The 15,265-nt window shown below is 39.6% G+C and overlaps 1 protein-coding gene and 1 long non-coding RNA gene across 5 annotated transcripts in view; one reads left to right on the top strand and one right to left on the bottom strand.

Moving 5' to 3' along the window:
• Nucleotides 1-928: 928 nt before the first annotated feature.
• Nucleotides 929-14,284, bottom strand: LOC113603705 (uncharacterized). Of its 3 annotated transcripts, none has more exons than XR_008300099.1 (4): nt 14,212-14,284; nt 11,956-12,047; nt 11,038-11,116; nt 929-1,218 (listed from the first exon to the last, which is right to left on the bottom strand). It is a non-coding gene; the product is annotated as an uncharacterized LOC113603705 (long non-coding RNA). The 3 variants fall into 3 exon arrangements; XR_008300100.1 differs by having other exon boundaries at nt 13,423-14,278; XR_003425400.2 differs by lacking the exon at nt 11,038-11,116.
• LOC106965315 (PZP alpha-2-macroglobulin like) overlaps nt 12,286-15,265 on the top strand; it is a 47,399-nt gene continuing 44,419 nt past the window's right edge. For both annotated transcript variants that reach the window (XM_015061323.3, XM_053225802.1), the window contains exon 1: nt 12,286-12,499. In XM_015061323.3, coding sequence (XP_014916809.3) covers nt 12,345-12,499 — 155 coding nt within the window. In that variant the 5' untranslated portion in view covers nt 12,286-12,344. The remainder of the gene's footprint in view (nt 12,500-15,265) is intronic.

Raw genomic sequence — 15,265 nt, 5'->3', positions numbered from 1 at the left:
GTGTCACAAATGTGTTATGGAAAAGATTTTCATACTTTTCCCAAGTCAAGTAGATGAGGAGAACAAGGAATTTGGCTTATTTATGAACACCTTAAAACTTGTTTAAAAGTACCTTTTATGCATTCACTGAGCTCAAAGAGGAAAATTAGCGCCTCTGGCTTGCGAAACTAGCTGTCAGCAATCATCAAAGGGGTAAAGACACATTATCACTGTTGTGGGTTGAATTGTGTCCCCCCAAGAAGATACGTTGAAGTCCCAATCCCTGGTACCTGTGAATGTGACCTTATCTGGAAATAGGGAATATCTGTATCTGGAAATACATCTGCAGATGTGATTTAGATGTAAGTTAAGACGAGGAGCACCGGGGTGGCTCATTCGGGGTTAACCGTCTGAGCTCAGGTCGTGACCTCGCGGTTTGTGAGTTGAGTGCCACATGGGACTCTGCGCTGACGGTTGGGAGCCTGGAGCCTGCCTCAGATTCTGTATCTCCCTCTCTCTCTGCTCCTCCCCTGCTTGCTCGCGGTCTCTCTCCCTCTCTCTCAAAGAAATACACAAACAAACATACATTAAAAAAGAAAGGTGGAAATTAAGAGGAGATCAGACTGTGGTAGGATGGACCCTTTATCCAATACTGCTGTTGTTCCATAAGAAAAGGTGACGATATACAGAGGCAAACATGCACAGAGGGAAGACGATGCCAGACTTGCAGGAAAAATGCCACGTGGTGATGGAGCAGGGACACAAATACCAGGACTGCTGGCAACCAATGAAGCTAAGACAATGGCATGGAAGAGATTGCCCCCGAAAGCATTTGGAAGGTGCATGGCCGCGGTCGGTCAATACCTCAATTTGTGACTTCTAGCCTCCAGAACTACGAAAGAACAAATTACCATTGTTTTAAGCCACCCAGTGTGTGGTAGTTTGTGTGGCTTTCTGCCATGTTGACAGCTTCTCTCATAAAAGATGAATCAGTTCTTGTTATTAAAGTTCTCCAGGAGGAAGTTCTTGTAGATTTCTCCTGTGGTCATAAGGAAAATAAAATGATCCGAAATAAAAATAAAGGAACCCATGGGTCATTCATATTACTTGACTTCAAGGCACATTTGGGTGAAAATGCTGGCAGGTTTTAATCAGTTCTGGTACACTCCCTCCAGTAATATTCGATTGGTTCTTAATACAACACAGAAGTACTGTTGTAGACCTTTCTTCTTCGTGATTCTAAAAATATAAAGAAGTCACTGTTAAAGGGTAATAGTATGCAAAATATCCTTATGCTTTTCACTTAATTCCCTCAGGCATTTTTCTTATAACATTGAGGAATCCGAATTCATGAGATAACATTAAAGAACACTCAAGCCACTAAATGCACAAGCTCTGCAAGGATTCACGTTACGGTTGAACACAGCTTCGCCTGAAAAAATCTGTACCAAGATGTAATGTGTACTTAATCTGACAAAATGAAACTTGTCATGTTCAGTAAATGATCTTTGATTACCCAAACTCTGTTAATATATAAGCCACACAAAAGACTTTCATCCTCAGCAGGCTTAGCTATCATTTGGCCTAAAGGTTCTCTCTTCAAAGACAGTGAGCAGCCGAATATAAAATTAAACTGCCTCTTGGTTATCAGCTATCGAAAAAGAAAAGATTAAAAATAAGAGGGAATGCTTTTCCCAATTTGTGTAAAATAAAACAGCACCCTCTCTGGAAATTCATAGATGGATCTTATTAACTCTGCTATCTCCTTATTTTACAAACTGTCAAAGTGTAACTTTCAAAAAGAAAATATATATTCATATACTTGTAACTTATATTCTGAGACAACCATAAACTGACCACAGTGTCTAAGATCTTATTTAACCTATTAATTAAGTAACCAGTAAAATGTTATAACAAGTCCAAAAAGCTAGGAAACTTACAATTTTTAAAAACTGGTAGGAGAAGAATGATGAATTACATACAAAACTAAATAATGTACAATAAGCCATACAATCTTTGGGGTTATCTGTTCCACTGGGCAGAAGTTATTTGCGTGTGTACCTAACAAATATCAACAAGTAACCTCACTGAGTCTAAAGCCTTTCATTTGTAGTAAATAATGAAATGAACTAAGCATATGCCCCTGGATAATCTTTAAGTGGTCCTTGACCCCAAGTTATATAGAAAGAATGTGCTACTCCCCATTTTTGCCTTGCTGCTGAGTTTCTGATAGTTTTTCTGACGGTCTCCCCTCTGCAAAATTATTCTTGATTAAAAAAAAAAAAAAGAAGTGGCCATCTTATCAGGTTCGTACTCTGTTTTCACAAGTGCCTGGGAAGGTTAATGAGCCATGTAGGCCTCCTTGGGTTTGTCTGAAAATCTTCAGCCTTCAGTATTAAACAGCTATTAAGGCCACATAGCTAACTTCTGTCCAGCGGCTTTCGTAAGGAATCTTGGCTTAGACTTTTAAACACCTCCATGACTTATTATTTCACCTATAGTACCTACAACGTTAGATGAATTCCTCTCACCTAAAAGCCCCCCAAATTCCAAGATCTTTGGCTTGCCAGGGGATGATCTTATTTATTCTTGTGAGATTGAAGCCCTATAAGTCAGGTACCAGGTCAGTTTCACGAGAGAACTTTGTAGGCACCACTGGTATTTCTCAGTAGCGAACGTATCATGTCTGATTAAATGAGAATTATTTTCAAATATTATTGCTCCAAGTATGACTTGATTACACAATCAACCTGTCCAACTATATCCACGTTAAAAGAAAACAGCAAATTCTTATTAAACTATGCAATCAATGTTTGCCGTGCAAAGTATAAAGATTCAGTCAAAGTATGTGTTTGAATTCTAAGGGTATCAGTGGGAATCAGCTATCATCTTTAAATGTTTTGTTTCCATCCACGGAAATAAAATCTACTAAATTAGGGGTTAGGTATAAGGTAAAAAGAGTGAGAAAAAAAACTTTTCCTATATTTGTTTAAAATACAACATTAAAATAATACCTACCTACCATATTCCAAAGAGATAACCACATTTTAATTTCCCTCTTTGGTTTAGTCAATCCTAGTAATTCTCATTCTGCTTGATCTTAAGTCAAGCATTGTTCTCTCCTGGAGTATATTTGTTTCTAAACTGAAAAGAGTCCCAGAAATCTTACCTGATCCATTAAGACAGTCTGAAAGTTGTCTAAGGAAGAACAGCTTAGAAAACTGAATCTAAGAGTCTGTTCTTTGAAGTACCAATGTCCATAGTATCTAGTAGAGAACTTTCCAGAAGCATTCGGCAAGCATCAAGCAGCAGACAACTGTTTGATGGTGAGATTAGTTAGTTTCTTACAGTAACTTATAATGTCATAGTGAAGGAGAGAAAATTTCTCATAGGCATACTTCACATAGCTATTTCACACAGGTTTGCTCGATGTTTTCATAAAAGTGAGAATATACACGGACAATGAAGACATTGACAAATCTCCAGTATCGTCACATAAAAGCTACAATTTCTGAAATATTTATATTGACGTTTTGCCTGTGCACATTTAACCTAGAGAAGGCTCTGGATATCTTCCAATTTGATCATTCTTCTCAAGTAGGTCTTACAACAACACTGCTAAGCTAATTAATAAAGACAATGAAAAATATCCTGACTTTATAATTTCCTTTTAAAATCAGGATGCTATCTGAGGCAAGCAAAAGAAAGTGGCCAGATTGATTAAATAGGGGAAACTAGATTAAATAGGGGAAAGAATACATTATTACTTATTACCTAATCAAAGTGAAAATATTTTCAAATTAACATAGAAGAAGAAAGATAACATGATTGCAAAGTCAACACAAAACAGAAAAAAATATTCCGGTGCAACACTGAATAACTGCTATCTAGACACGTTGCAACAGAAAATAAGTAATAGTCTCAACCATTGTTGAAAACAGAATCTACTAAATTGAGGGTTAGATATAGCATAAAAAGAAATAAAAATAACTTTTCTTATATTCATTAAAAACACAATATTTAAAATAATGCCTACTATATTCCAAATAAATAATCACGATTTAATTTCTAGGACCACTATACCATTAACAGAGAAAACCTAATTTTAGTTTTGCATTGATATAAAATTTTGCAGTAAATGTTTTACAAGTTTTTAAAAACTAATAAAGCCATCAAACTTGAGCTAAGAATAACATCAGCAAAAATGGTGGAGGAAGGAACTCCAAAATATCAAATGTTCATGAATTGAAAGACTTACATATTAATATAAAATATACTGTATACAGTAATAAAATATTAACATATAAATTGTATTTTACTAATTTATTGATATTAAGATGGCAATATCCCCCAAACTGATCTGTAGATTCAGTGCAATCCCCACCAAAATTATAACTGCTTTTCTTTAACAAATGGACAGGTTGACCCTGAAATTCATTTGGAGATGCAAGAAACCCAAATTAGCCAAAACAATATCGAAAAAAAAGAACAAAGAAGAAAAACTTTTGAAATTCTCTATTTCAAAACTGTTTTCAAAACTAGGTCTAGGATCCCGAACACATAAAAACCTCTTACAACTCATCCGTAAGAAAACAAATTAAACTATGATTTATTTAATTTATTTTATCAAATTAAACTACGATAAAGAAGTTAAGTAGAAACATCTCTAAAGAAGATATGCAAACAGTCAATAAGCTCGTGAAAATACACTCAGCATCATTAGTTATTAGGGAAATGCAAATCAAAACCACCATGAGATACCTCTTCACGCCTGGTAGAATGGGTATAATAATAAAAAAAAAAAAAAAACGACAACAACAAAACAGAGAATGACAAGTGTTGGCAAAGATGTGGAGAAAACGGAAGCCTCATTTATCAAAGAGACAAGGCAAAAAACCACATGCAGCTGTCTGGGAAACAATTCTGCGGTTCCCCAAAATGTTAAACAGAGAGTTCCCATGTGACCCAGCAATTCTACTCCTACTTACATACCAGAGGCAATTGAAAACATATATTTGCACAAAAACGTTTACACAGCTGTTCAGAGAATTGTTCATAACAGCTAAAAAGTGGAAGTGACCCAAATGTCTTATCAACTGATGGATGAATAAATAAAAGATGGTACAGCTGTACAATAGAGTATCTTTCATCCATATGAAACGATACTGATATATACCACAGCACGGATGAACCTTGAAAATACCGTGCTAAGAAGCCAGACACAAAAAGCCACATAAGGCATTATTCCATTTATTTATTTGAAATGTCCAGACAAATCCACAGAGACAGAAAAAAGATTAGTGGTTGTCAGACACGGAGGAGTAAAAAATTGGGAACAGGTCCAACATTTCTTTTGGGGGTAATGGAATCTTCAATAATTAGATAGTGGCAATGATTGCCTAACACCACGAATATCATTTAACTGTACATTGGAAAATGGTGACTTTTGTGTTATGCGAGTTACGTCTAAATAAAAAATTTTAAAAAAAATGTGCCAGCTATGGAAAAAGTTACGTTGCTTTTTTCCAGATTCAATGTTATAAATGAGGGTGAAAAAAATCATTTCCTACAGACGTTATTCTACATTCATTGAGATTTTTTTTCTTTCACTGTTCTATTTCACATTATGAAAGAACCAGGCATTTTATTTTTTTTTTTTTTGATGTTTTATTTATTTTTGAGAGACAGAGAGAGACAGAGACAGAGTACAAGCAGGGGAGGGGCAGAGAGAGAGGGAGACACAGAATCTGAAGCAGGCTCCGGGCTCTGAGCCGTCAGCACAGAGCGGGACACGGGGGTTCGAACTCATGAACTGCGGGATCATGACCTGAGCTGGCTGAAGTCGACGCTTAACCGACTGAGCCACCCAGGCGCCCCAAGAACCAGACATTTTAAAACAAAAAATATTCTCTTTTTTCCCTTGGAAAACAAACACGCAGCTCATTACTCTGCATAATTGCGTTTATTATGTTCCCACAATAGTCAAAACCATCCCTGATTATGACTTTTAGCCCTATATGCGGAAAAACAACGGGCAAGAGAGATCATTAAGTTATCTTCTGTATCTCACATTTTCCCTGGCTAATAAAGCACTCAAGAACCATATAATACAATTTTCTGTGGCCACACATATCCTTTTTACAACGTTTCAAAGTTTGGAGTTGTAAAAACAAGGAATAGGAAACAGGCAAGGAAAACGTGGCTAATGTGAAAAGAGACCAGCTATAAATAACTCAAGAAATACGAAATGAACTCATGGCAATACAAAAGAAATCGGCTAATGGTTGAAGCTGTAGCTCTGACAGAAATAAAATGAAACGAACAACTTTATAGTAAGATGGGCGGAAATCACTCCCAAGGCAGAAGAGAATAATAAAGGGACACAAAATATCAAAACCACGTTAAAGGACAGGAAGCACCGAGGGGAGTCAACCCTTATTTCCGACACGATGAAACACTAGCGCAGGCTGTTTCTTCCTCCTTCCAAACAACCCGGGAGAAACAATATAAGCAAAAGAGAAACATGGGTTTTAGGAACCAACAAAGTATCAGAAAAACCTGGAGAAATGAATGCACTCTGGAACTGTTGAGGAACTGGCAGGGGGGTGGGGGGAGGGGGGTTGGTAATCAACGAGAAAGGAAGGTGGAAACGGCCTGACTTGATAAATTGAAACACAGTTATTTAAATGCTGCCCTTGCCTTTCTTTCAAGTTGGTTTGGGATGGTCATTATCCCTTCACAGAAATTGGCAGCAAAAGCCTAGAGTGAAATCCTGTTCACCGAAAAGCTCTGCAAGTGTAAAGAGTAGATGAAATCAGATGTGGAATAACCAGCCGCGTCGGGCATTTGCTTTTCCGGTTTGTCCCCCTTTGAACCCTCAGAGCTCCAGGGAGATGATCTCTTTTCTTTCTTTTTCTTTCTTTCTTCCTTCCTTTTCTTTTCTTTCTTTCATGTTTATTCATTTTTGAGACACAGAGCGTGAGCAGGGGAGGGGCAGAAAGAGAGGGAGACACAGAATCCGAAGCAGGCTCCAGGCTCCGAGCTGTCAGTGCAGAGCCCCATGCGGGGCTCGAACTCACAAACCGGCGAGATCTTGACCTGAGCCAAAGTCGGACGCTTAACTGACTGAGCCACCCAGGCGCCCCGAGAGGATCGGTTTTCATTGCTGTCTCCTTAAAGATATAGAAATGTAAAAAGTATCATTATTACACTATGTGTTAACCAACTTGGGTTTAAATTTTAAAAAAAAATTAAATTAAATTTTTACAAAATGTAACAAGTAAAAGTGATCAATGGTGGTCCTTGATGACTGGGGATTTCCTCCCAGGACTCTTTCTCTCCCCAAACTTTACACTCACTCTCCAGATCACACACAGGATCTGATCCTTGGCTCTTCCCCAATATATGATGCGAGACGAAGTATCCCATTTATAATGGGCTCACAGCCAAAATAACAATAAATTTCAGCTGTTCAAGTCCTATAAAAGAAACACAACAGGGGCGCCTGGTTAAGCGTCCAACTTCCACTCAGGTCTTGATCTCAGGGTTCATGGGTTTAAGCCCCACATGGGCCTGTGCAGCGCACTTCAGATTCTGTGTCTCCCTCTCTCTCTCTGCCCCTCCCCTGCTCACATTCTCTCTCTCTCTCTCTCTCTCTCTCTCTCTGAAATAAACATTAAAAAAAATTTTAAAGAAACACAACAAACTGATCAACATATATTATCTGAAGAAAAATTATCAGAATGAAATACCAATATAAAATAAGCCTAATGAAGTAGACAATAAAAGGTATACAAAATGTAAATTAAACACAAGAAATCATAACACCAAAAAAGTGGAAATATTAGATATGACTACATAGTATTTGAAATTTCTGAGATTACTATCCTGATGTGTAGAACTGAAGCAAAAAATAATGAGCTTGAAGGTGAAGTTGAGGAATTTTGCAAGAAAGCAACAGGAACGTTTAAACACGTTCCTGTTTAAATATTAGGAAATATTAAGTGGAAATATTAGATATGACTACATAGTATTTGAAATTTCTGAGATTACTATCCTGATGTGTAGAACTGAAGCAAAAAATAATGAGCTTGAAGGTGAAGTTGAGGAATTTTGCAAGAAAGCAACAGGAACATTTAAACACATAGAAAAAGTAAACAGAAAGCTAAGTAATACGAAAGATTGAAGTAAAAGTCTGAACATTTACATCTTCAACTTCATGAGATGAAAGTAAAAAGGAAAAGGAAAAAAATATGAAGAAGTAATGAAAATAAATTTCCCAGCATCAAAAAAAAGTAAATACACAAAAGAGATTAAAAGAAAAACCTGGACACATACTAAGCTTTTAAAATATCTAAGATAAAGAAAAATTCTAAATCGTTCAGGAGAAAAAGACTAGGTACAGGTTCTCAACAACACTGGACACAAGAATACAATGGGATAACAGGTTAAACCACTAAGGAAAAACTTCACATCATGAATTTTATGTCCATAAAAATCATGACTCAAATGTGAGAACATAAAAATCTTTGTAGGTGTGTACAGCCTGGGAAGTTTTGCTAGATAAGAGCCCTACCCTGAAAACTATTCAAGAAAAAGTTTGCAAGCAAAACAGAGAAGTAAACCAGAGTATGCTATAAAAGATATGAAAGTTGGGGCACTGGGTGGGTCAGTCAATTATACATCTGACTCTTGGTTTCGGCTCAGGTCATAATCTCATGGTTTCGGGAGTCTGAGCCCCGCGTTGGGCTCTGTGCTGACAGCTCAGAGCCTGGAGCCTGCTTCGGGTTCTGTGTCTCCTTCTCTCTCTGCCCCTTCCCCACTTGTGCTCTGCCTCTCTCTGTCTCTCCAACATAAACAAATGTTAAAAAAAAATTAAAATAAAGTATTATAAGCAAAAACAGAGGGTTGGGATAATAAGAAATTATTTAATACAGAATAAAAAGAACTCTAAAAAATACAGGAATAGCAGGCCTATGGAGCAGACACTGTGGAGCGCCTATCCATGGGCTGAAATAGCGCACCAAGGAAAAGACAGATCTAAAGTACAGCCAGAGAAGGAATTCCCGGGGTGCCTGGGTGGTTCAGTTGGTTAAGCGTCCTTCCTACTCTTGGTTTCCGCTCAGGTCACAGATCTCACAGTTCGTGAGTTTGAGCCCCGCATCGGACTCTGCACTACTGGTGAGGAGACTGCTTTGGATTCTCTCTCTCTCTCTCTCTCTCTCTCTCTCTCTCTCTCTCTTTGTCTCTCTGCCCTTCCCCACCTCCCATGCACTCTCTCTCTCAAAATAATCAAAATAAATAAACTTAAAAAAAAAAAGACAAAAACAAAACACACACACACACACACACACACACACACACACCAAAAAACAAAGAAGGAACTCCTCAATGCTGAGTACCAACTATTGTTGGAGAGGGAGCAATCCTGGCCCCCGGATGATAGAGAAGTTCACTCAGGCTTTAAACCAGATGACAAGGGAGGGTGCTGGGCTGGTGGCACTCTTGCTACGAAGCCCTTCAGAAGGTGTTGGGAAAAGTCACCCACAGGTGACTGCTATCAATGGGACACCCTAATAGCCTCGTGGTGCAGAAGCCACTGGCATTGCTGAAGATAGGTATTAAACATATCACGCAAACTGCAGGAATCAAGACGCAGCCCTCAAAATTATACGAGCATAAGTGGAAAGAAATTGCAATGCAAAACAAGTATCACCTTCCCTCTCAGCAATTGGCAGAGACTATAGGGAAAAACAACAACAAAATATCAAATGAATAAGCTCCCCCTCTCTCCGTCTCCCTTTCTCTCTCTTTCTTTCTCTTTCTTCCCCTCCCCTCTCTCCCCTCTCTCTCCCTCCCTCTCTCTTTCTGTCTCTTCCTCTCTCTCGTTCTCTCTCCTTCTCTCTCTTTCTCCCTCTCTCCCTCTTTCCCTCTCTCTCCCTCTCCCTCTCCCTCTCGCTCCCTTTCCGTCTCCCTCTGAAAGATAAAAAGGAAAAGAAAACAAGAAATGAGTAAGCTCACTACATGTATGTGGGGGAGATTACTGGTGCAAGAATGAACAAAAAGACCAGCGGTCAGAAACACAGAGTTCAGAGATAGATCTATGCAGATATGAGACTTTAAAAGACCTTACAAGTGGCACCACAAGTCAATGGGGTTTAAAAAGATTGTTATGGGACACCTGGGTAGCTCAGTGGGTTAAGCTTCTGACTCTTGATCTCAGTTCAGCTCTTGATCTCAAGGTCGTGAATTCAAGCCCCACATTGGGCTTCACTCTGGGCACAAAGCCTACTTAAGAATAAATAAATAAAAATGGGGTGCCTGGGTGGCTCAGTCGGTTAAGTGTCCGACTTCAGCTCAGGTCATGGTCCCACGGTTTGTGGGTTTGAGCCCCACATTGGGCTCTGTGCTGACAGCTCAGAGCCTGGAGCCCACTTCAGATTCTGTGTCTCCCTCTCTCTCTGCCCCTCCCCTGCTTTTGCTCTGTCTCTGTCTCTCTCTCTCTCTCTCAAAAATAAATAAACATAAAAAAATTCTTTAAAAAAGGAATAAATAAATAAAGTTGGTAGTAGAAGGGGCTAGGAAAATTAAAGGTTAAAAACATAACTTGGATCTGCAAAGAATACCACATACAAAGTGAGAATACAGTTAGCTTGCTGAAACACTTGTGAAAAGTCAAACTACAAAATTAACAGAAAAGTCAAATTGGGGCTGGGAGGAAATATCTTAAACCAAACTGCAAAAGCATAAATCACAAGGAAAAGAAGCTGAAGTTGATCGGTGAAACATTAAGAAATAGAGGATACTATGGACAGAGTTATAGATGAGAAAATGAACAAAAATGTTTATAATGTCTAAAACTGACAAGGAATTGGTATGTAGATTTACACGAGAAATTCCAGCAAAATCAACAAGACGGGGATAGCAACTATAATTTTTCAAAATGAGAAAGGGGTGGGGGACGCCTGAGTGGCTCAGTAGGTTAAGCATCTGACTTTGGCTCGGGTCATGATCTCATGGTTTGTGCGTTGGAGCCCGCATCTGGCTCTCTGCTCTCACCTCTCAGCGTGGAGCCTGCTTCAGATCCTCTGTCTCCCTCTCTCTCTGCCACGTGCCCATCCTTGCTCTCTTACTCGCTCTCAAAAATAAACATTTTTTTAAAAAAATCAAAAAAATAAATATGAGAAAAGGGAAATGAACAGGCAATTTACAAAGTATAGCCATAGTTAAAAAACAAAACAAACCCTTGAAGTCATTGTTAGTCAGATAAACACAAATTCAAACAATGATGCAATATCACTTCCTACCCATTTATTTGGCAAAATGTAAAGACCAGCTGTTGGCAGAAGTTTGAGATTATGAAAATCCTTACGCACTAGCTGGTGGAATCACAGTGTGTTACAACCATTTTGGGGAGTAATCTGGCAGTATTTAGTCAGTTAAGTACACGCGGCAGATCGAGCAATCCCTCCTCTGTGCGTGCATCCTCCAAAAAGTTTTGCCTATGTGTCTAAGGAAACACGTTAAAAAGACACTTATCCATTCATCGGTTGATGGACATTTAGGCTCTTTCCATATACACAGTGGAATACTACTTGGCAATGAGAAAGAAGGAAATATGGCCTTTTGTAACAACGTGGATGGAACTGGAGAGTGTTATGCTAAGTGAAATAAGTCATACGGAGAAAGATACCATATGTTTTCACTCTTATGTGGATCCTGAGAAACGTAACAGAAGACCATGGGGGAGGGGAAGGAAAAAAAAAAGAGGTTAGAGAGGGAGGGAGCCAAAGCATAAGAGACTTTTAAAAACTGAGAATAACCTGAGGGTTGATGGGGGGTGGGAGGGAGGGGAAAGCGGGTGATGGGCATTGAGGAGGGCACCTGTTGGGATGAGCACTGGGTGTTGTATGGAAACCAATTTGACAATAAATTTCATAATAAAAAAAATAAAAAATATACTTATCAAAGCATTACTTGTGGTGTCAGGGAGATGGAGACGATCTTGATTCTATCGCGGGGCAAGTGGCAACATAAAATTTGGTTGGCGATGACCAAAAAGTGCTGCGCTGTAACAAAATAAACTGATTTACTGTATGTATAACATGGATGAATGGTTTAGAACTAGTCTCTCACCAGGAGCTCTGCCGTCAAAGTAAAAAGAAAGTTCATGCCAATTACATATGAATTTCATCCTCTGGAAATGCCCCAGAGCCGGTCAGAGGTTAGCCTTGAGGGTAATGAGGCAATCACTGAGAGCAATGACCTTTTTTAGGAGAGCTCTGCCCAACTCTGAGTGCTATTTGGAAGCCTTGGGGTGGAGCTTGTTTGCAAATAGCAGCCACAGAAAGCCTGGTAAATTTAAGATGTCTCAAGGGACCAGGCTGAAGGCAGGGAGTTGGGCACGATACAGTCCCTGCGCTTTGTCCCTCCCTATGGAGAAAGGCAGACCTCCTCGTTCACGTTTCCCGCTACTTCTCCTCGTCCTGCTTTCTACCAATGCTTCAGACTCTGCAGAACCGTGAGTCTCTCTTAGAGTCCCCTCCTCAAGAGTCCGTTCTTTATCTCTGTCTCTTCTTTATATCTTTGCTTTGACCTTCCCATTAAATGCTACCCTTCCATTTCTTAGGATACCTTCGGGTCATAAGAGATTACTCATAACTGATTATTTTTGTCCTTTCATTTGTCGGACCCTTTTAATTTTTCTCATTGGGTCATCACAGTCATAAATAGGGTAAGTAGTCACGAGAAGGGGTGATTTGGTCAGACACTGAAACCTCAGATCCCACCTTCCCAGAGTCATTCTTTAGGACGGAAAGTGTTGACTATAAACACAGTTAAAGTGTTGGGGCACCTGGGTGGCTTAGTCAGTTAAGCGTCCGACTTCAGCTCAGGTCACGATCTCAAGGCTCATGAGTTCGAGCCCCGCATGGACCTCTGTGCTGACAGTTCAGAACCTGGAGCCTGCTCTCTTTCTGCCCCTCCCCCCCACTCACACTCTGTCTCTCCCTCTCTCAAAAATAAACATTAAAAAAAGAAAACAACAAAAAGAGTTAAAATGTACAGTGGGGTGCCATTTAATTCATATTGTAGATCACACATGCAGAGGGAGCACAGGTCCTTTTCTTTTTCTTTTTCTTCTGTTTTTCCAATAACTTACTGAGTCCTCAGCAAGAGACCCCAGTGACGAATCAGTCAGGGAGAGGGGCAAGGAGTCATTTGAAACTAGTTGGTTGTAAAGTCGGTGGAATCCAATAACTGCAAAGCTTCTCTTCCACCTCTCCCCAGTTTCTCCCCAATAGTATCTAGATATTAGATACTGCCTCCCCATAGTATCTAGAAGGTTGTGATCTCCATTCCTTCCTGGTGGAGAAAAAGGCTCAGAGTCTGAAACCTGAGAGTTTTCGTTCTTCCTCGGCCATTGCTAATCTAGCCTCTCCTTACCTGCCAGCATTCATCACTTGAGTCTTCAGCCATCTGGTTTGTCTCAGCTTGCTTCCTTGACCAAGAAGTCCCAGAAGCCCTCTCTGGCCGACTCTGATCCACCTCAGCTCTTTTTTTATCCTATAGAACCCCGAACTGGCCACAGCATCCTTCCTCCAATCCCTCGGCTGTTCCAATACAACCTGTACTGCAGAGTCACCTCTCCCGTTTGAAGTTCAGACCCCCACCCACTCCCCTCCTGACTGACGTAGCTACATCCCAGGTTGATCATGGCAGCCTCCAGAGTCCTAAACGTGCAGAGGCATCAAAGGTCAGAACGCTGGCCAACTCACTTTCCTTTCTTCTTCAAATCCCTTCAGCGTACAATCTCCCAGTAACCGGTCAGCGTACGTTTCTCTCCCATCACTCCTCTGTCTCATCTCCAACTATGGATGGTACCACCAGCCATATGGTACCACCTCCCACTGCATTCCACCCAAAGAGCATCTGGAAATATGGCGGGGGGCGGGGGGGGTTGCCGTTCAGATTTCTGCGTGGAGGCTGGATGGATGAAGCAAGGGGCATTTATTGGGGTCGGAAATGTTAAGCGGTCTGTGTTTTCAGTCCAACACAACGCAGGATGACTCTGCCCACTGAAAACTGTTGCTTTACATCCCATCCACCATTTGATAAAGAACAACAAGCCTCATGGCCTAGTTGTCATAAACAGAAGAGGTATCGTCTATGTAGAAGACATTCTGCGTCGCCCCAACCTTATTAGCCCTCGATGCGATAAATGAGAGACATTACCCAAAAGCCCGGGTGACTATTCTCCTTTGCCTTGGGTCAGTAAGCTTCAGAGTCATGGAGGTTTCAGGGGAACATGACGAAAAGAGAAAACTAAAAGTCCTCTGTTTAATATTTGCAAAATTCAGTCACTCCTACAAAGGCAAATATTTAAAATGCCAACATTCATGATTAGGTAATATTTTAAGGGTTTAATTGCTCACTTACAGAGGAAGTCTTGGGCAAATTACTCAACCTGGATGGGTCCCAATTTCAATATCTATTAAATGAATGCTCACGAGCCTTTATGAAATTGTTGTTTGAAATATCTGGTATATATGGAATTACTTTTTAAATTATGATATCAAACAGGCTTATAACTAATAAGAACAAAAACAGTACATTGAATAAGTTATTATACACTCATGCCTTCTTTCCTATGAACATCAAAGAACTGGAGGGAAAAAAGTGTGGACGAGGAGGTAAAAACCGATAATTTTTATAAGTTATCACATTTTTGATAAATGTGATTTACATTATATATATATATATATATATATATATATATACACATACACACACACACATACATATATAGTTCAGAGTAGATTATTCAGGTCAAAAACTACCCAAATGCCAGAAAGGGATTCAATGAGAGGTACCGTCTGAATGATTATGGACAGGTTATTTAACTGCTCTGAGCTTCTTTACTTTAGAACAAAACTTTAGCACTTATCCAATAAAAACACCTGAGATTTTAATGAATTTTTTTAAGTTTTTGTTTACATTTCAGTTAGTTAACATACAGCAAAATAGTTTCAGTTGTGGAATTCAGTGATTCATCACTTACATACAACACCAATGCTCATCACAAGAAGTGACCTCCTTAACACCCATCACCTATTTAACCCATCCCCCCCCCAACCTTCCCTCAATGTCAATCTATTTTTTTTAATGTTTATTTTGACTTTTGAGAGACAGAGACAGACAGACAGGGTGTGAGTGGGAAGAGGCAAAGAGAGAGGGAGACAGAATCTGAAGCAGGCTCCAGGCTCTGAGTTGTCAGCACAGAGCTTGA

Source organism: Acinonyx jubatus, chromosome B4, assembly GCF_027475565.1.
Source record: "Acinonyx jubatus isolate Ajub_Pintada_27869175 chromosome B4, VMU_Ajub_asm_v1.0, whole genome shotgun sequence".
Lineage (NCBI taxonomy): Eukaryota > Metazoa > Chordata > Mammalia > Carnivora > Felidae > Acinonyx > Acinonyx jubatus.
This window is presented reverse-complemented; position numbering and strand designations above follow the sequence as displayed.